General features: G+C 39.7%; 1 protein-coding gene across 3 annotated transcripts; it reads left to right on the top strand.

The window, feature by feature from the left end:
* Positions 1 to 2,104: 2,104 nt before the first annotated feature.
* On the top strand, positions 2,105 to 22,831 carry LOC137290229 (uncharacterized). Of its 3 annotated transcripts, XM_067820974.1 has the most exons (14): positions 2,105 to 2,227; positions 3,004 to 3,402; positions 6,215 to 6,386; positions 7,269 to 7,372; positions 13,022 to 13,204; positions 13,625 to 13,778; positions 14,061 to 14,164; positions 14,387 to 14,572; positions 15,010 to 15,163; positions 16,011 to 16,114; positions 18,452 to 18,637; positions 19,323 to 19,476; positions 19,865 to 19,968; positions 21,197 to 22,831. In XM_067820974.1, the coding sequence occupies exons 2-14, from the start codon at positions 3,010 to 3,012 to the stop codon at positions 21,407 to 21,409; spliced, it is 2,211 nt and encodes a 736-aa protein (XP_067677075.1). In that variant the 5' UTR covers positions 2,105 to 2,227; positions 3,004 to 3,009; the 3' UTR covers positions 21,410 to 22,831. The 3 variants fall into 3 exon arrangements, with proteins under 3 accessions (XP_067677075.1, XP_067677076.1, XP_067677077.1); XM_067820975.1 differs by lacking the exon at positions 2,105 to 2,227 and having other exon boundaries at positions 2,979 to 3,402; XM_067820976.1 differs by lacking the exons at positions 2,105 to 2,227; positions 3,004 to 3,402 and adding an exon at positions 5,315 to 5,432 and having other exon boundaries at positions 21,197 to 22,828.

Below are 22,831 nucleotides of genomic sequence, written 5' to 3'. Positions count from 1 at the left end.
TTCACACCTTTTAAAAGGCGAGGATCCTCCGTTTTGTATCCCTTGTGATGAGAGAGTCACAGTCAAGCATATCCTGCTTGACTGCGTTGAATTCTCCATCACAAGGGATAAGTATTTTACAGTTAAAACAATTAAGGATCTTTTTACTAGCGTTAGGTCTCATTTAATTATTGGTTTTTTAAAAGAAATTGATTTTTTGGTTGAATTTTGAAAGAATGTTGTGTAAATAGATGTATTTTGATTATTGGAAGTTTGGATTGGTATCTTGAATTGTTGTTGGCTGTACCCTCAAAGGAGGTTGAAGTATTGTAAAATTATTGTCCTCCTGAGAGGGTACGTAAGTCCAAAAATATTCACAGTAAATTTAAACTTTCCACTGTTCTTAGTCGTAGTATGTCTGTATTTTTTAATTTTTGGCTAGATGTGTCTAAATTGCTGACAGCTGAAGGGATGATGTAAATCCGACTAGGGTCCATGCAGGTAGCAAAGGAACTGTAAGTCCCCATGGTCCCTAGTATGGTGATCTACCTTCAGTTGCTGGGAATCTGATTTTATGTTGTATTGTCCAAATAGTGATATTAGTTTTAACTTTCCACACTAGTTTTAATCTCATTTGTGATATTCTAGTTGTTTTACTGTCCTTCGCTGACAGGTTTTTATACTATACATGTATTTCATTTCAGTATTAAATCCTCTCGTCACGATATGGCTGAGACATTGCCGATGTGACGTAAAATATTAACTAACTCACTCACTCACTCCCGTGTGTGTAGAGGCCAGACAAATTCGAACGACGGACCTTCTGATCCGATGTCGGACGCCCTGTCCGCATGACCAAAGAGGCTAACCCCGTCAGCGAGCTGACAAGGTAAGGATGTCATCTGTGGGCTGACTCCACGTACTGCTATATGTATGTCACAGTGGAATGTCATGCAGAGTGTGTCACAGTGGAATGTCATGCAGTGTGTGTCACAGTGGAATGTCATGCAGAGTGTGTCACAGTGGAATGTCATGCTCAGTATGTGTCTTGTTCATTTTATGTCATTGAATGTCATGCCCAGTTTTTGTGTGCCACATTTGAATATCATGCCCAGTGTGTAACACAGTGGAATGTCGGGTCCAGTTTGTGTCAAAGTTGAATGCCATGATCAGAATATGCCACAGATAAATGCCATGAGGTTCTGGTTAACCGTGGAAACAGTACAAGAGTTAGAAGCAGGCAGGTGGTGCCCAGTAAGTGTCCTTGGCGAGTCGGTTGGTAGTAAGTCAGTTCGTTACCTGGAAGGCTTTCTAAACATTGTTGTTCTGAAGTGCCTGCAATATATATAGACCATTCAAAATATATTTCAACAAATATCATAGATGGTGTTCGTGAAACGGTTAGCTTACCCACCCCACTGGTGACACCCCATCACAACTTGATGCAACGTCATGTCAGTTTCCAGCCTGGACGAATCCTCCATCATATGTCGAGAACTGACGTGTTAAACTTGGAAATGTGCTCCACTTCCGTACTTTGAAACGTTTTACAGGTTTTATCTGGAACGTTGTAACCCTCCTTGTAACAAATGAGCAAAAGTATTTTTTAGTAAAGGATTCAGCAGAAACCAGGTCACCAGTACTCCACGCTTATCATCTGAAACGACTAATGTGGATCGGAAAGCCACAGTGATTGTGTGTCACCGTGGCCTGTAGTCGTGAACTGTTGTTCATGTTATCAACACCTTGACAGCGTCGGCCACACTTGAACATTAGTGTATTGAGCACATAACTCTTTACTGTGTCAGCTGGATAAAACTAAACCAAGAACAGACTGGCAACAGTCTCGGTAATTGTTTGACGCATTACTGAGAATTCAAGAAAATACATTGACAGAACAATGGCATCAGGCTACACCATGGAGATCTATTCAGTTACAACTTTGCAGCAAAAACGTACACTTTTAAATCGTTTTAGCTGTTTGAATCGTTTCTTTGCTTTATTAGTTTGCTACCAAAATGAAAGACGTTCTACCAGATTGTCGATGAGGAATTATATGTCGTTCAATATGTCGTTCGATATTGTGGTATTTGTGGTATTGTCTAGCGGTCACCCAATGCAATGTAGAGAATAGATTACCTCCCTTGTTGAACCAGTTCGCAGATTTTATTGCAACACACTGTGTAATTTGAATGGCTGGTTTACATGCATAAGGTTTGGTTGGATGCGTTCACTTATATCGTGTCAGGTGATCAGTTTGTTTGTTACTTTATTATGTAAAATTGTGTATTTTTCCATGATGATTTCAGTTTCAAACAACCATTAAGGACGCTTTATGGGTTGGTGAAGCGGTGGTAAAATATCTTTTAAGGCGGTTAAAGAACATCAATGTTAAATTTTGTGAGACAGGAATATGAACCCGTTTTCATTTTGCTTAAGTTGATGATTGGTTCCTGTTCTGTGAGAGAATGTGTTTTCATCAAGGGACTGGATTATTCAATCAGCATGAGCTATTTCAAGGTGTATAGGTCCCAGTAAACATGTGTACATGGATACACTGATGAGTTGTGATTGTAATAGTGTTTCAGGGGGTTTAGGATACCCATTGAGGAGAACATGTGACGGGTAACTCGCATCCATGTACATACAGTCAGTATCAGGTATTTATTTATCAAATACACATCAGTGGTAATATTGTTTATTCATCTTTCATCCTACCAGGTAATGCAACATTCAATATATTAATAAGAAAAGGGAAATGTCAAATACAATCATCAGTAATGAAAAAAACTTATGACTTCTTTGATAAGATTTAGTGTAATCTAATGATGATACTCTCCTATAACCAATACCAATTTTAGGTACCACAATGTTATGTGTGTCCTCATCACCAGTTTTCTTGAGCTTTTGGGTGTATTTTTAAATGTCTGTATGTAATATGTGAAACAATCTCCTTCTCTGCATGCTGTGCCAGTTTACATTCATTAAATAACATTCAGTTATAGAAGGATGTGTGTACATCAGTTATAGATGCAGAACAGTGACAATGCTGTCAGGCGTCGACGTGATCGATCTCGAGTACAGGGAGGATGGGCTTCACTTCCCACCCCTACCCTTTCCACACCATCCCTGCCCCTGCCCCACCCTGCAAGACCCAGACAGCACCCCACACCACCTCAGTCTAGAGATGGAGAGACACAACAAACCAAACCTACTGCTCTAAGTCAAGGACAATGGGCAAACTCACATCCACTAAACTCTGAGGGACAGGGCTTACGTTCCCTGCAACTACACCCAGGAGGAGATGGGAAACCAAGAACATGGTCAGGCTGGAGGAGCCAAGGTCCTTCCACAGCCAGTGTGTTCTCAGCAGTGTTGGTTCCAAATCCACTGCCCACTACACCACACTATCAACATTCACAGGTAATTATAGTGATGACATACACAGGTAATAATTATGTGGGCTGGCCTTGAGGACAATCTAGCCTAATGTCAACACACACAGGAAAGTATACAGTGGATCTGGCCTTAAGTGAAATTTGCCCTTCACATCACAGTGACAACAAACACAGGTAATAATAGTGATACCATACACAGGTAATTATAGTGGGACTGGCCTTGAGGACAATCTGCTTTCCAAAACTGTGCCAACATACACAGGAATTATAGAGGCACCATACACAGGCAGGTATGGCACCAACATACACATGCAATAATAGTGGCAATATACATATACAGCTATAATGGCAACATACACGGGTAATTATAGTGGCCACATATACAGGTAATTATAGTGGCAGCTTACACAGGTAATTATAGTGGCCACATACACAGGTAATTATAGTGACAACATACACAGGTAATTATAGTGGCAGCATACACAGGTAATTATAGTGGCAGCATACACAGGTAATTATAGTGGCCACATACACAGGTAATTATAGTGGCAGCATACACAGGTAATTATAGTGACAACATACACAGGTAATTATAGTGACAACATACACTGGTAATTATAGTGGCAACATACACTAGTAATTATAGTGGCAACATATGTAATTATAGTGGCAACATACACAGGTAAATATAGTGGCAGCATACACAGGTAATTATAGTGATGACATACACAGGTAATAATTATGTGGGCTGGCCTAATGTCAACACACACAGGAAAGTATACAGTGGATCTGGCCTTAAGTGAAATTTGCCCTTCACATCACAGTGACAACAAACACAGGTAATAATAGTGATACCATACACAGGTAATTATAGTGGGACTGGCCTTGAGGACAATCTGCTTTCCAAAACTGTGCCAACATACACAGGAATTATAGTGGCACCATACACAGGCAGGTATGGCACCAACATACACATGCAATAATAGTGGCAATATACATATACAGCTATAGTGGCAACATACACAGGTAATTATAGTGGCCACATATACAGGTAATTATAGTGGCAGCATACACAGGTAATTATAGTGGCCACATACACAGGTAATTATAGTGGCCACATACACTGGTAATTATAGTGGCAGCATACACAGGTAATTATAGTGACAACATACACTGGTAATTATAGTGGCAGCATACACAGGTAATTATAGTGGCAGCATACACAGGTAATTATAGTGACAACATACACTGGTAATTATAGTGGCAACATACACAGGTAATTATAGTGGCAGCACACACAGGTAATTATAGTGGCAGCATACACAGGTAATTATAGTGGCAGCATACACAGGTAATTATAGTGACAACATACACTGGTAATTATAGTGACAACATACACATGTAATTATAGTGACAACATACACAGGTAATTATAGTGGCAATATACACAGGTAATTATAGTGGCAACATATGTAATTATAGTGGCAACATACACAGGTAAATATAGTGGCACCATACACAGGTAATTATGGTGACAATATACACAGGTAATTATAGTGACAACATACACTGGTAATTATAGTGACAACATACACAGGTAAATATAGTGGCAACATGCACAGGTAATTATAGTGACAACATACACAGGTAATTTTAGTGACAACATACACAGGTAATTATAGGTAATTATAATGGCAACATGTGTAATTATAGTGGCAACATACACAGGTAATTATAATGGCAACATACACAGATGCAAGTACTCTTTTCATAGATTGTCACAGTAAACATTGACCCATTTGGCCAAGCAAATTCTAAATTCAGCCGAGGATGCACACTAATGTCAATCGTTTCTATGGAGACATTTCACAGCTGTATCAAAGCCTTATGAAAGGAGCTCTCGTTTATACACAACCTCTGGAGCATGACCAACCAGATCCACCTTGCTTGTTTTGAAGGAGACTGTGATACAAATATTCCGGTTGATATGCACTATAAACATACTCTAGAAGAGTGGTGCTGGCAACTTCATTTGGATGATTGAAAGCTAATAAGGTGAGACTGAATAATTAGATGAATTATGTATCCATAGTTGTGCATGTCACAACTGTTAAGTATGTCAGTAAACTGTCAACAACAGCATGCAGGTGTTGTTTCATCCCAGCTATAGCAACACCACAGTGGGTACGTAAATTGTGGGAGGCTTTCTGTATCTGTATCTACAGGTTTACATGATGTTTCTAATAGTGAAGGACAATTGAGGTCAATAAACAGGTGAGCATGTTGTACTGTGTAAATCAATATCTGTTCAGGATGGAACAGGCTACTATTTTTAAGGTAAGTGTCGTGCAGATCAATGTCCATTGTTGTAGAATTGCATAGTCAACTGTATGTGGCGTGTAGTATCCCTTGTCCAACATGAAATGGGCTACTGTTCATGTACACAGTGTATTTTATATCTCAGAAAGATAGTTCACTGTAAGTAGGGTATAGCGTACATACAGGATGGGAGAGTCCACTTTACATAGGGTGTATTCTATGTACAGGATGGGAGAGTCTACTGTATATAGAGTGTATCTTATGTACATGATGGAGGAGTCTATGTTAAATAGGGTTCATCATATATACAGGACAGGAGAGTCTACATACACAGGTAAGTACTGACCTAGAAATGTGTATTATTTTGCACATGACAAGGAAGCATGCAGTGTTTATTCCACCTGGTAACCTGGGTATATTTCATTGTGTAATTATGAAGTATCATTAATTTCCAACACGAGGTACAAGGTATACAGACACTGTATTTTACAATGTGTTAATATTCATGTTGTTTACAGAGAGTTATGGTATCCCGAGTTCCAAGAAACTTCTCCTGGGTGGAGGAAGGGCTACTGTGTGGCCTGGGCTTCCCTGACCACCCTGAGCACATAAAGTACCTACTGGAACACAACGTACGCCACCTGGTCAATCTCACTCAGGACAGGGTTGCACCTACCCATGACTTCCCAGGTCAGTCAGCCAAAGGCAGCGAGTGACTGAGTGAGTGAGTTTAGTTCACTCAGCAGTATTCCAGCTACTAGTATGTGGCGATGGTCTGTAGGTAATCAGATCTGACAACTCAGGGATCAACAGCATGAGCATCAATCCATACAATTGGGATATTGATGGCATGTGTCAACCCAGTCAGCGAGCTTGACTAACCAATCCCATTAATTGCCTCTTACGACAAGTATATGATGAACCCTATGTAACATAGACTCCTCCATCATGTACATAAGATACACTCTATATACAGCAGACTCTCCCATTCTGGACATACAATTCACTCTGTACATAGTAGACTCTTACATCCTGTGGATTACTGAAATTCAATTCTAGCCCAGACCTTAATGTGGGCCAGAGGCAGTCCACAGCATAGCATCATACACTGAATTTGACAAGGATCTTATCCTTCCTTATGTTCCAGACACTAAGGAGGTTTACACCCTCATCTCTATTAATCTCTGGGATTAATCTCCAGATGTTGATGGCTTTTAGTATTTTCCACTTACCCCAGTCATGAACAGTGGTAGCCAAGATGCTAGTCTGTTGCTAATCAATGGAGTGAGTAGAGTTATTAATTATATGCCCTGAAAGGGCAAATTTGTGGGCCGTCTCTTTCAACAGAGGTTTTGTGTTCTTTAAATCTCATATCAAAGAGGCATAGTGTCCTAAATTACATCATATTGCTAAAATTACAGCACCAAACTGATATACATTTTGTAGCTATCAAACATTGAGATGTTTCATGTTGGTGAAATGGTCCAGATTAGTGCTGTTAAGTGCTTGCATACAATTGTGATCTATTGCGGTATATTGGAGCCATTCAAGATATCTGATGCTTACTTGCAGATCTATGTGTCGTGAGGATCGGTATCCGTGACTTCACTGCTCCAACTCTGGACCAGATCAAGCAGTTTCTCGAGGTAGTACACCAGGCCAAGAAGAAGCAAGAGGTGAGCTGACACTCTTCCTGGACCACCACCCTTTAGCACACTCCTTCATGAAACTACCAACCCCCTGACCATCTAGCAAACTCCACAAAGTTCCTCAGCCTCACCACTCTCAACACCCGCCTCACCCTTTGGCTGCACAAAACTGACTCCTCAAACTGGTTATACAAAACTCCTCCTACATGCTACACTAATTGTTCCTACTCGTTACTCAAAACTAACTCCTTACTAACTCCAACAGCAATGTTATCTTTTCTGTGTAAAGACAGGAACAATGTTGTCTTTTCTGTGTAAAGACAGTAACAATGTTGTCTTTTCTGTGTAAAGACAGTAACAATGTTGTCTTTTCTGTGTAAAGACAGTAACAATGTTCACTTTTCTGTGTTGTGACAGTATCCATGTTGTCTTTTATGTGTAAAGACAATGACAGTGTTGCCATCTCTGATAAAGACAATAACAGTGTTTACTATTCTGAGTAGAAACAATAATGCGTGTTGCCGTCTCACTGTACAAACAGTAGCAATGATGCCTTTGATGTGTGAAAACAATAACAGTGTTGCCATTTATTTGTGAAAACAGTAACAACGTTGCCTTTTGTACATGAAAACAACAGTGTTGCCTTTTATGTGTGAAAACAGTAACAGTGTTGCCTTGTATGTGTGTAAACAATAACAATGTTGCCTTGTATGTGTGGAAACAATAACAGTGTTGCCATTTATGTGCGAAAACAGTAACAGTGTTGCCTTGTATGTGTGAAAACATTAAGAGTGTTGCCTTGTATGTGTGAAAACAATAACAGTGTTGCAATTTATGTGTGAAAACATTAAGAGTGTTGCCTTTTCTGTGTAAAAACAGTAACAGTGTTACATTTTCACATAAGAAACAGAATCCGTGTTCCCTTTTCTATGTAAAGTAACAGTGTTGCTTTTACTTATCAAAGGCAGTAGTGGTGTTGCCTTCTCAGTTCAAAGACAATAACAGTTTTGACTTTTCTGTGTAATGAAAGTAACAGTGCTGCCTTTTCTTGTTAAAGGCAGTAATGATGTTACTTTCTCAGTGTAAGGACAGTAACAGTGTTGCCCTTTGTGTGTAAAGACAGTAACAATTTTCCCTTTTATGCTTAATAAGAATAAATGCCATCTCTGTGTGAAGACAGTAGCAGTGATTATTAATGTTGTTCTTTTCTGTGTAAAAAGAGCAATAGTATTGCCGTTTATGTTTAAGGACAGTATTAGTGTTTCCTTCTCTGTGTAAAGACAGTAAACAGTTTTCCCTGTTATGTCTAAAGATATTAACAGTGTTGCCTTCTCAGTGTAAAGACAGTAACAATGTTGCCTTCTCTGAGTGAAGACAGTAACAATGTTGCCTTCTCTGTGTAGGCGGTGGCTGTCCATTGTAACATGGGCAAGGGGCGTACAGGGACACTGTTAGCCTGCTTCCTAGTGGCCCGACACAACTTCCCCAGTACACATGCCTTGAGACAACTTAGAACTGTCCGCCCTGGATCTGTCCAGACCCCTCAACAACAACAATGTGTTCAGGCATTTGAAGACTACTTCAAGACTGGAATGTGTAATAATCTCAGCGATTGGACTTGAGGACATATTTGGAAACTCATAGAATATGTTTGATGTTATTATTCCTTGCTGCTCTTGAAAATGTTCAAATGTGAGGTGTCAGATAACATCTCGAGAGTGAGAGAGTGGGGTCCTTCATAATTAACATACCTCAAATCTCAAAGCTTAGTCTTACATAAAACCTGTTGAACGACTGCTGAGTTATGCGTTATGTCTATTCATATATAAAATAAGGTAGTTCTATGGCCTTGTCATGATTGAATACAGTAGGACTGTAGGATGTAGGAACTGTATCAAGGGGGTCTAGTATTTTGGAGAAGAGGGGGTGAAACATTCATGACCCATGTATGTAGCTTACCTCTTCCCATAGTTCTGAACAGCAGCAGCAACAGTGTGTACCAGATCTCTAGACAAGTGATGATCCATCATATTTAAGCAGTTTATTGAATAAATTCATTTGTTTTTCAGCTTTTTCACTTTGGAAATGTCTATGTGTGTATTTAAACATTTGCCTCACTGAGGCACTGATTTATCAGCACACAAAGCAATATACCCCACTTAGCCAGCTTGGCCTCCCCAAGAATGGAAGTCAGACAACTGGTAGTGTAGATCCCATGTGTTTCCACCAGACAACTGGTAGTGTAGATCCCATGTGTTTCCACCAGACAACTGGTAGTGTAGATCCCTTGTGTTTCCACCAGACAACTGGTAGTGTAGATCCCTTGTGTTTCCACCAGACAACTGGTAGTGTAGATCCTGTGTGTTTCCACAAGACAACTGGTACTGTAGATCCTGTGTGTTTCCACCAGACAACTGGTACTGTAGATCCTGTGTGTTTCCACCAGACAACTGGTAGTGTAGATCCTGTGTGTTTCCACTAGACAACTGGTACTGTAGATCCCGTGTGTTTCCACCAGACAACTGGTACTGTAGATCCTGTGTGTTTCCACCAGACAACTGGTAGTGTAGATCCTGTGTGTTTCCACCAGACAACTGGTAGTGTAGACAATTCAGTGTAAACTGGCATGGCACCCACAAATGAAAGCAATGAACAGACAATGTTGTTAGGAAAATGGTCAAATTGAACATGTTATATTGACATTACATTTTCAATACAAACTCTGATTCCTCTGGGATTTGAATCCTTTATTGGATTCAAACCCACATTCTCAGAATCAGATCCCTGATCACCAAATTGAATTTAGAAAGTGAAATACCAAGACATAATGTGTTATATCTTCTAAATGTTTTTTTTTTCATGTTTACACTGTACAAGGTCTCAGAACAATACCATATGGCCTGAGATGTACCTTCTGTTGATGGAGGGAGATGGAGGGGGGATGACAAACTTACCTCATCAACCATGTGGAAGTTATATTGTTGTTATGTCCTGTTAATAACTCTATTTGCCTGTGTGCAACTTGGCGCCAGTTAATGTATGACCTCATGTGCATGACATATATGACGTCACTAGTAGCTTCCACTCCTGGATAAAAAGTTGAAGTGAAGAAGTCTGTTTGTCATCCATGTGGAATCGTTTAATGGAAACGAATCATGGAATCATGGAGTGAACCTGAATACATAACAACTGTCCATGTATTACACTACATCAGCATCATGCCAAAGTGTATATGGAGATTAAGAACACCAGCGAGTGTATTAATTGACAGAAAATGCATAATTCTCTCATTATGATGAATTATTGCATCTACAAAATTTTGACATCAACACAATGATGAGTTTAGATAATGAAATTCATATGATACCAAGTGTGTATGTATAAAATTCAACATGAAATGGCTCCTTCATATCTAAAAGAACTCCGTCCTTTGAATGTTGGTTCTAAACCTAAGTATAATCTACGCAATTCTCTAAATCTATGAATTCTTACTCCAAGACTTAAACATTCAAAAGAATCCTTTTTTCCTTCTACAATATGCTCTAGGAACAATTTACCAACCACAGTTTGTAATTCAAAACGTGTTTCTAATTTTAAATCATCTATCACTGACAGCCATGTGTATGCACCTCAGTATTATTTGTGTGGTAAAAGAAAATGAAATATTATTCATACCAAGTTGCGATATTCTGGTAGTTGTTTAAAGTCTGATTTGTACAGTTGGGCTGAAAACTGATCCCGTTTGTACATGTGGTGATTTTATTGAGGATTTGTATCATTATCTGTTTGAATGTTTATTGTACAAACAACAAGGAGTTAACTTCATGTTATCTGTTAAGCGCATTTGTTTATCAGCACGTATTTCATTTGACCTCACACTTTTGTTAGAAGGAACTGCAGACCTATCATGTGAAAATACAAATTTATTAAAGTTAGTGCAATCATTCATCAGTGAGACAAAACAGTTTGTATAACATTTCTGTGTTATTCTGTACAGCTCTAGCTCTTTTTCACTTCTACTACCTCGTTGTCCACATCTGTCATCTCTAGTTGCAGGAATCTATACTACCTATGTACATACCACGGAGAGGGTATTCTAAGCTGGAGATCTTGTTCCTGATCCTTTTCTCTGTGAATAAAATATGTTTAAAACTAAAAAAAAGTCTCTACAGAACCCAAGTTCAGGTGTGAATTACCAGGAAAGGTCTTGTTCTTTGTTTATACCAAATTTGTTATATCTAAGTGCTTTAGGGTATCAGTACATCAGGATTTGGGGGGCAGCTAGTCACATGATCGTCACAGCCATCATATTTACATTGCAGTGTTAGCACAGACACTGCAAGTTACAAGTTTAATGAGCAAGCGAGTAGGCTGTGACTAACACATCAGCAATAGAAGTCTCACATGGATAGGCTTAGTGAATCTGTTTTGCAGTAACTCTGGGCAGTAACCATCTGATAATACACAGCCTTACTTCCCATGTGCACAACAGGGGCTCCTTGTAGATGACCCAAGTGGGGAACGAACATCACACGCTGAGTAAAAGTGATAGCAGTAGTCCGCAGTATGGTGTACATATCCAGGCCAATTGCTGACTCACTGCGCTACCTACATTACAACCCTGGTCACAGGACACTATTGTACTTTCTGATACTTTTTCAACTCCCTTGGGATCATGCAGCCATGCTGCCTGTTTGGTACAATGAACTAAACACTCACATTGCCAGTACATCCTCCGAGGTATCCACTTTACAGCTGGGTAAACAGAGATAATGTGGCTCTAAGTATCTTGTCTAAAGGTACAAATGTACCCACCTCGTTCCCAGAACCTAGGTGTGTCCACTGGGGAATGAACCTGGGCCTTCAGCATGATGAGCAGACACATAATTTTGGCTGCACAATATTGCTGGTTTTATCTAATTATGCCTTTCAAACGATATGCATTGCAATGTTTTTTCTCATAACTTGTATTATTTGGGTAAAATAGATATATAAAGTTATCTCTATGTTATCAGTTAATGTTCACACCAACATTCTCCACAGTAATTGATTGACAAAACAGCTTACTTTTCATGCAACAAATTTTCTAAGACAGAAACTACAATCCCTCTAAATATAATCTGAATACAAGTTTCTGCCATCATGGCATGTACATTTGAATGTTTTGGTATGTAGAGAACAGGCTCTCCATGTGCCATCAGTCACTGATACTGTCAGTCACTATCACACACACACATTCCCAATATATTGCAACACAATGAAACATCATGTAAAAAGCCCTGTCAGACAGCAAACTGTCATCTATAGAATACTGGAAATATTCAAGCATGCTTACCGAAATCATCAGCTGAGAGATTTTGGCTCTCCTTAATTATCTCATGCATTTACTACTGCAACAGCCTTAGTCTGACCAACATTTCGAAAGAACAGTTCACCCATATACAGCATATCCAGGCTGCAGCTTCAAGAGTGATCAACAAAACTTCTAAATTTGACCACATCTCTCTCCTGTGCTCCTTCATACTTGACAGAACTCATACAAGCTTACTGCCCATATGGGACTCTAAGATCACAACATAAATGTTTATTTTCAATACTTAGAGTGAAAATTTCAACATTTGGCAAAGTGCTCATTAGAACTCACTCACTCACTCACTCACTCACTCACTCTTCTAGGTTGCTGCTGTTGTCCACACTGAGGCTGATGTATGGATGATGCTGTGTGCCTGCTTCTTTATTGACTTCCATGACATGACAACTGAGAAGGCTGCTGCCCATGCCAGCAGTGTTCTGATGGCGTCCCCCTTTTCTCCAGAGATGATGACTGCAGTGGAAGAGTTCCAGTCAGCTAAATCAGGGGTCAGTCATTACACACACATCGAGCAAAGTCCCTTGCTCATAAAATTTTCAAATTAACCCAAATATGATGGTTTGTGATTGTGTATTGATATCTCTTCTGCAGAAATGTTGTTGTCACTAAATATTCAGAACATTCAAGACCTTGAACTATTCAAGCATGTCTTGAAAACTCACTATTTGACTGTGCCATTGCCTAAATGCCTCTGAACAAAGATGTTAAAAAGGGGCTAAATAACTTTATTATTGTCATCACCTTATTATATGTATGTCAAACAAACAAATCAATGTGTGGCACATTTCCTCCTGAGCATTTTCTCTTTTAAATAGAATTACTCAATGATCAAATTTGTGTTGTTTTTGTTCCAAGTGAAGTACATCCTATCCAGCAATTACTGATGTTTCAAGGTATGATTATTTCAGATTCCCAGGAAGTTTTCATGGGTTGTGAAGGACTTATTGTGTGCATTAGCGTACCCTGAAAGTGCATCCGACTTGAATTACCTGGTCAGGAACAACGTTCCCTTCCTTGTCTGTCTCACTCAAGAGCTCGACCCGGATGTCGACAACTTCCCAGGTGAACTATCACCAAATCTCTGAAAGAAAAACATTATCTTCCTGCTGGCTTGAACTATTTTGTCACATGGTCTTAAATGACTGGCAAAAGATGACAAAATATCATGTATCTGAATAAATCCGAACATGTTCTTTGGTAGGTTTATTTTTACTGTCCTACATCTTTCTTGCATAGCTCTCTCCCAGTTGGAAGACATGATTAATCTGAAAAGAAATTTCGAGTGTGATTCTTGTGTCCATATACATGTATTCTGTATGATGCCAATGTCCTGTTATCTGTCAGACTTGATGAAGGTGGACCTGAAGATGGCTGCATCCTCCACGCCAGACATCGAGCAGGTTGTAGAGTTCCTCACCTTGGTGGACCTGGCAGAGGCAGAGAATAAGGTACATAGGTGTCACAACAAAACTAATGGCTTCCTCTAGTTTGTCATACTCATTTGTTGGCAGCAAGGTTTAGAGAGCTGTGTTGTTGATCACAGTAACACAAGGCTACCTCTAGTTTTCCATGTTTCTTGTAGGCAGAAGAAGTACAGGTACAGAATGTTTCCAAGAAATTAAGCGAAATGGAAATGAAACAAACAAACACACAATTTCCTGTTTCTTCAGGCAGTAGCTGTCCACTGTTCAGATGGCCTCGGAAGGGCTGGCACCATGCTGGCATGTTACTTTGTCCAGAAAGAGGTCATGACAGCAGCAGAAGCTGTTAACATGGTCCGTGAACTTCGACCTGGATCCCTTTGGTCAAGGTCACAAGAAGTTCTGGTGGCAGAATACGAAACTTACAGAAGAAAGGTGAGAACAGTGTCATTCCAGCATTGAATCTTCACTCACTCACTCACTCACTCACTCACTCACTCACTCACTCACTCACTCACTCATTTATTTCTACTTATATACAGACATTAGCTATCGCCTTGTAATACTTGTACATTAGCGTTGATTGTTGAAGTGTTGTGTTGAATGATGGTTGGTGTAGTGATGGTTGGTGTTGGGTTGTTTTTTTTAGAGTTGTCGAGTGTGATGTTTGGTGTTGAGTGGCACTAATGGTTCTTTTAGCAGTGAGTTAACTCTAATAGCTGAGGCAGTGCTCTGTTGCCTGATGGCTGGTGTAGTATAGAGTTGAGTGTTGGCTGAGGCAGTGAGTGTTGTTTTGAGTGTGACTGTAAAGTTTCTTTTAGCTGTGAGTCAACATAAATGGTTGCTGCAGTGTTATGTTGACTTTGTTGCAGGTGCCCTGGCGGTTCTCATGGGTAGTCAGGGGCAAGCTGTGTGCTCTGGGATTCCCTGAAGAAAGGGAGCACCTGCAGTATCTGGTGGACCATAATGTGGGATTTCTGGTCTGTCTGACCGAGGAGCGGGACCCTGACACACATGGACTTGCTGGTATACTATCATGTTAATATTAATTAATCAATGCACCATTGCAGGGGTTCAAATATCCCATTCCTTGATGCCTGGGACAAGTCAGTTTTCATTTCATTCAGTCAAATAATGGTATCTTACTTGTCCATGGGCTATAAATAATTTCTGCTTATGGTTTCACAGCAAATAAACTTTGATTTCATTTTATATATGCTCAAAATGTAGCCATTAAATTTTGCATATTGAAGTAAACTGTCTATCACTTTTCAATAAACAGTTAAGTAAGTGTTAACATCAAATACCACGTTGATTTATTCATTATGAATTTCATCATCATAATTGTGTCATAGAATTCAAGGCAAGTGGAAAATTAGTAAGGACAAGTTATTTTCTAAAAGTCTCTTGCCTTGTAACAAGTGACTTTTGAAATTTTTGGAACCTGTGCGATGCAATAAATGAATGTGACTGACTAGGTGTATCATGTGATTTTGGTTTCTAATCACACACTAGATATCATGTGATATTGATCTCTGTTCATGCACTTACTGTTTCATGTCATATAGTCTACTCACTCACTTGCTGTACCATTTCATATTAATGTCTACTCACATACTAGCTGTACTATATGATGTTGGTGTCTATTCACATGCAGACTGTACCATGTTACATTGGTGTGTTTTCACATGCAGACTGTGCCATGTTACATTGGTCTGTTTTCAGTTGCAGACTGTACCATGTCATGTTGGTGTCTTTTCACATGCATGATATATTCACATGCAGGACCATATTATAATGGTGCCTATTTTTATGCAGACTTACCGTATGACATTAAAATGGGTGTCTATTCACATGCAGTACCATCTTACAGGGCTGGAGAAGGTGGACATCAAGATGAAGGATTTCTCCAGTCCAAACCAGCACCAGGTGGCCAAGTTCCTCTCCGTGATGGACCATGCAGCCCAGCAACACAAGGTGACTCTGACTGAAACACTAGTTCATGCTAATGTCCCAGGTATGTCTGGAAACACTGGGACACAAGCAGCAGGCATAAGGCTTTATTGATCTGCAAAGATTCTACCAACTTGATTTTTAAACCCAGATATGTGGTCTCTTCATGCCAAACCCATACCCTCAAGAAAGGATGGGAAAATATTTACTTATAAAGAAAAAACAGGTTGGTTATTATTTAATTATCTTTGAAGCAGAACATTTTGTGTGGATATTGTAATAGATACTAACACTCCTATCAAGTAGATGATCACTACCTTTCCACAGAAAGTGATCTGCTTCATCATACAAGTTTCTAAATGCCACATAAAGAGGTTACTATTACTGTTCTTTATCTGGCAGGGCAGTGGGGTAGCCTAATGGTTAAAGTATACGCTCATCGCACCAAAGACCCAAGTTCAATTCCACACATGGGTACAATGTTTGAAGCTCATTTCCCACCATAATATCGCTGGAATATTGCTAAAAGCAGTGTTAAACCATAATCACTCACTCACTCACTCACTCACTCACTCACTCACTCACTCACTCACTCACTCACTCTCATCTGAAGATGTTTGATGTTTGTTGGACCTGCATTACTTGGGCAGGTCTTTCTTTGTGAGGGGATAGTAGGGTAGCCTCATGCTTAAAGCATCTCCTCATTAAAGACACTGGTTCCATTTTCCACATGGGCAAAATATGTGAAGCCCATTTCTGATGTCCCCTGCTGTGATATTGTTGGAATATTGCTAAAAATAACTTAAAACGCATTTCACTATGTGTCATTTTATTCATCCTATATTGTCAAATACTCACATCTTATATAGTATTCCCAGAAATTATTGAGAATCATGTTGCGTCATGTAACTCATTACGTTTATTAACTTCTGGCGTTTTACTTACATAAACATGTTAAAACATCATCCTTTTACAGTCTCAGTCTTGTTTTAGTAATTTGTTAGACCTCCTCGCTCAGCAATGCATGCCTGAATACGCCTAGGCACACTACCCATCAAAATTTGTAGGTAATCGTGTGACAGGGTATCCCAATATTGGACCACCTCGGCCTTCATATCTTCAATATTTTTCAGTCCCTTTTGGTTTATTCTGTCCTTCATGACTCTCCACACATTCTCAATTGGGTTTAGGTGTGGGCTGTAACTGGGCCAGTCTAAAACTTGAACATTTTCGCCCGACAACCACTGTTTTGTGTAGCGCGCAGTGTGTTTTGGGTCATTATCATGCTGGAAAATCCAATCATCTTCATACAATGTTTGTGCTGTCGGAAGAAGGTGATCATTTAGAATGTCAACGTATCTTTCTTTTGTCAAGTTTCCCATGAAAACACACAATGACGTCACTCCGCGAGCCGATATGCCACCCCACATGTGAAACTTCGGGCTATGTTTTGGTCGCTGGTAGATAGGTTTGACAGTATCTTTGGTCCAATTTTTCACATAATTAGGGAAAAGCCAAACAGAACTTTCATCCGAAAAGAAAGCATTATCCCAATCTTGATTTTCATGAGCCTGACACCAGTTTAAACGTTTTTCCTTTTGTGCATCTTTCATCAACGGCGAGGGAATTCCACGTTTTTTCACCCAATTAAGTCTCTGTAATTCCTGCCTAACTGTTTCATTGCATACCTGAGGACTTCCTCTGCTAATCATTTCATTCTGATGTTCTCAACACTTTTCAATTTGCCCCTACTCACAATCTGCCCAAGTCTTCGGCGATCCACAACGCTGAATTTCCTAGGCCGACCTGTCCCTGCTTTGTGCTCTATCCCGGTTCCTGTTTGAATATTCTTCAAAGTTCTGTATACTGTAGACAGAGGAATACCATGTCTACAAGCTAACACTTTAGCATCAGCCTCACCCCTTTCAAAATCATCTAGAATGAGCTTTCTTTTCTCTCTTGCTGTAAATTCTGCCATGTCAACACAGGAAGCCGTCTGCTCAGACAAGGGAGATAACTCTTGACGTAATGAGCTGCCTTCTAAGCCTTCAAGAGTTGTCTCCCTTATTTAGTATGCTTAGTGCATAGTGAAAGCCCTTTTTCCAATCTTAGCATCATTAGAAAAAAAACAAACATTTTCTCAATAATTTCTGGGAACACTGTACAATGTCTCTACAGTCTTTACAGTGAGAGTATACATGTACCATGTGATGTAGCATTTTGTAGCATTTCTGTAGTTGACAGGTGCTTGCCAGGTAGGGTTTGCATCACAACTGATAACGTGTGCTACTCAGTGAACAGGCATCTGTTTTATGAATGAAATGCCACATCTAACTGTGAACCCTTCCCGTATGTATCCAGGCTGTGGCACTTCACTGTAGAGGTGGGCGAGGCAGGACAGGCACCCTAATCGCATGTTACCTGGTGAATGAGGAGGGGGTGTCAGCAACAGCAGCCCTGCGGAGAACACGCCAACTCAGACCTGGGTCTGTTGAGACCAAGGAACAGGAACAGGCCATCTACGACTTTGAGAAGACCATCAGACAGGTATCTTCCCTCACATATTTTATGTGAAATTTGAACATTTTACAAACGTTGCGGTCACACTCGGATCAGCTTGTAGTGTGCAGCTTATATGTGGGCTGAAAACTATACTTTATTCCAACGTTGAGCATATAACATAGACAAATCCCATGAACTGTGTTGTGTGGCCATGTTAGACATAATCTGAACTGAGCTGTGTGGCCATGTTAGACATAATCTGAACTGTGCTGTGTGGCCATGTTTGACATAATCTGAACTGTGTTGTGTGGCCATGTTAGACATAATCTGAACTGTGCTGTGTGGCCATGTTAGACATAATCTGAACTGTGCTGTGTGGCCATGTTAGACATAATCTGAACTGTGTTGTGTGGCCATGTTAGACATAATCTGAACTGTGGTGTGTGGCCATGTTTGACATAATCTGAACTGTGCTGTGTGGCCATGTTGGACATAATCTGAACTGTGTTGTGTGGCCATGTTAGACATAATCTGAACTGTGCTGTGTGGCCATGTTAGACATAATCTGAACTGTGTTGTGTGGCCATGTTTGACATAATCTGAACTGTGCTGTGTGGCCATGTTAGACATAATCTGAACTGTGTTGTGTGGCCATGTTAGACATAATCTGAACTGTGTTGTGTGGCCATGTTAGACATAATCTGAACTGTGCTGTGTGGCCATGTTGCAGATGCCAGACAACTTCTCATGGGTTGTGGATGGTTTACTGTGTACCCTGGCATTTCCTGAAACCCGCCAGAACCTCCGCTACCTCCTGGACAACAATGTGGCATATCTGGTGTCCCTGACTGCTGAGCGTGATCCCCCTATCACCCTCTGTCCAGGTGAGTAACAAGGTGTGTACACAGCGTCACACATACTGGGCTTTACCAGGTTACAAGTTCTCATTCTTGCCACAGGAACCGACTAAACTGGATCACTGAATGATTGTTCATACTTTCAATCACTGGGTTGTTGTTTTAGGTGGTATGATGTAGACAGAATTTTGCCATTTGTCACAGTATCTGTTACTATGTCATTACCAAATGGCATCTGCCAATGAAGGTAGCTAGCGATCCTTATGCAAAAAGAAACATGGTTTGTACTGTGCTTGTATTTGACACATTTAAGTAATATGCAGTTATACAGAATGAGAGGACTACAAGTCCCCCTGTAGGATACACCTACCTGTGTTGAAGAAACTATGGTCAACTGCTTCTCTTATGGTCACAGAGTTGGAGTTTGTGTCTCTAAAGATACAGGACTTTACCCCACCTACTGTGGAGCAGGTTGAGGAGTTTCTTAATATCATCAGCAAGGCTGAGGTGAAGAAGAAGGTGAGTCTCTCCTTCATGTGTCCTGTGTTCTTCTCCAACATACACTGGAGCTTACATCAGTACAGTGATGTCTGTTGACTTGATTGTCAGTAGGATAATGTCTTTTAAGTTAATCGTCAGTAGGATGATTTATGTTGACTTGGTTGTCAGTAGGATGATGTATGTTGACTTGGTTATCAATAGGATCATGTATGTTGACTTGGTTATCAATAGGATGATGTATGTTGACTTGGTTATCAATAGGATGATGTATGTTGACTTGGTTATCAATAGGATGATGTATGTTGACTTGATTGTCAATAGGATGATGTATGTTGACTTGGTTATCAATAGGATGATGTATGTTGACTTGGTTATCAATAGGATGATGTATGTTGACTTGGTTATCAATAGGATGATGTATGTTGACTTGGTTATCAATAGGATGATGTATGTTGACTTGATTGTCAATAGGATGATGTATGTTGACTTGGTTATCAATAGGATGATGTATGTTGACTTGGTTATCAATAGGATGATGTATGTTGACTTGATTGTCAATAGGATGATGTATGTTGACTTGGTTATCAATAGGATGATGTATGTTGACTTGGTTATCAATAGGATGATGTATGTTGACTTGGTTATCAATAGGATGATGTATGTTGACTTGGTTATCAATAGGATGATGTATGTTGACTTGGTTATCAATAGGATGATGTATGTTGACTTGGTTATCAATAGGATGATGTATGTTGACTTGGTTATCAATAGGATGATGTATGTTGACTTGGTTATCAATAGGATGATGTATGTTGACTTGATTGTCAATAGGATGATGTATGTTGACTTGGTTATCAATAGGATGATGTATGTTGACTTGGTTATCAATAGGATGATGTATGTTGACTTGGTTATCAATAGGATGATGTATGTTGACTTGATCATTATTAGGATGATGCCTGTTGATTTAAACGTCAGTAGGATGATGTCTGTTAATTTAATCATATGTAAGATGTTGATTAAAGCTGCTTCCCAAAATAACTTTTAAAAGGGAACTACAGCATGGGCAAAATGGCAGCCCAATTCAAGTACTGCTTTGCTTTTCAACTTTATGGTCAATGTAATTTGAAAAGGTCAACAGTTTGAAAAGGAATAATCAAGCTTTCGTTCTACTGGAAAATCATTTGTAGAGATTACATAATTTGAGTGACAGTGGGTTGTATTTGTGACACATTATCTGTTCCAGGCAGTTGCTCTCCACTGTGCTCAAGGTCAAGGTCGAACTGGGACAATGATTGCATGTTACCTTGTCAAAGTTCAAAGGTTGAGCGCTGAGGATGCAATTCAGAAAACTCGATATTTGAGAAAAGGTTCAATAGAGACACATGAGCAGGAGCAGATGGTTCATCACTATAGACAGCATCTGTGTAACACTGGTGTGTTTGACGTAGCTTGTTAGCGCTAGTCCAACCATCTGGTACTCATCATTTCACGATGTATTCTGTATTTTACATCACTTACTCTGTGCCGATGTCAACACTAATGTAATCAGTAATGTACATATGCCTTGAGTAGTGTACACGTTCTTTGAGTTATGTACATATGCTTTGAGTGGTGTACATGTGTCTTGAGTGGTACAGGGGCAGTGTAGTGGTTAAAGCGTTCGCTCGTCACGCCGAAGACCCGGGTTCGATTCCCCACATGGGTACAATGTGTGAGGCCCATTTTCTGGTGTCCCCCTGCCGTGATATTGCTGGAATATTCACTCACTCACTCACTTAAGTGGTGCACATGTATCTTGACTGGGTACATGTGCCCACAGTAATGTACATGTGCCTTGAATGGTGCACATATGCCTTGAGGGGTGTACATGTGCCTTGAGTAATGTATATGTATATATGCCTTGAGTGAAGTACATGTACCTTCCTGAAGTGTTACCAATATGGTAACACTTCACGCGGCTCTGGTATCATTCACTGTCACCCAGCATTGTTTAACACTGACTGCTTGAATGTGGATATTCTGTTTCTCACATGTTTATGTTAATGTGTGTTGTCTATATTGTTTTCCCATGTTGAATACCCTTACCTTCTGTTTACAAGTTGTTTGTTTAACCTTTGCTACATTATAATGTATGCACATAGCTGAATCTCAACAAACCAAGCTTATGTCATGAGCATTGAATCACAGGTACTGTAACATACAGCTGATCATTGAATCACAGATACTGTGACATACAGCTGATCATTGAATCACAGGTACTGTGACATACAGCCGATCAGCAAGATTAACCACATTACCTTCAGACTTGTTCCTGGTTAACTACTTTTATTTGGTTCTCCACCTGGCATGTAAAGTGTGACTGTACCTTTACTGAGCAAGTGTTACCTGGCAGGTAAAGTGTGACTATACCTTTACTGAGCAAGTGTTACCTGGCAGGTAAAGTGTGACTGTACCTGTACCAAGCAAGTGTTACCTGGCAGGTAAAGTGTGACTGTACCTGTACTAAGCAAGTGTTACCTGACAGGTAAAGTGTGACTGTACCTGTGCTCAGTACCTGTACTCACTTTACCTCTCAGGTAAAATGTGACTGGAACGATACTGAGTGAGTGTTACTGTTTTCAAAGTGTTTATGTTACAGATTTTACAAAGTTCTTTATGATGCTAATAATCTTATATTTACTGTGATATATGTAGTACACAATGCTCATGAAACAGTTTACATTCACTCTGATTCTTTCACATCTCACCTGTTTTATATATGTTGATAAGGGAAGTTTCTTAAAATAAATCTCAAAAATTAAGAATGTCATACTCTCATTTTTCCTTACAACTTTGAAGATATTTTGTTTTTTGCCTCAGAGCAGACATGTTTACAGTC

This window comes from Haliotis asinina, chromosome 7 (assembly GCF_037392515.1).
Source record: "Haliotis asinina isolate JCU_RB_2024 chromosome 7, JCU_Hal_asi_v2, whole genome shotgun sequence".
Classification (NCBI taxonomy): Eukaryota; Metazoa; Mollusca; class Gastropoda; order Lepetellida; family Haliotidae; genus Haliotis; species Haliotis asinina.
Note: the sequence above shows the minus strand (reverse complement) of the source record. Positions and strands in the feature narration are given on the sequence as shown.

What these genes read in the sequence shown, in the direction of transcription:
- LOC137290229 (XM_067820974.1), top strand. Translation starts at nt 3,010, where the DNA reads ATGCAGAACAGTGACAATGCTGTCAGGCGTCGACGTGATCGATCTCGA. An exon ending in ACCTACCCATGACTTCCCAG is followed by an intron (nt 6,387 to 7,268) that starts GTCAGTCAGCCA and finishes GCTTACTTGCAG; the next exon opens with ATCTATGTGTCGTGAGGATC. An exon ending in TGACACACATGGACTTGCTG is followed by an intron (nt 15,164 to 16,010) that starts GTATACTATCAT and finishes ACCATCTTACAG; the next exon opens with GGCTGGAGAAGGTGGACATC.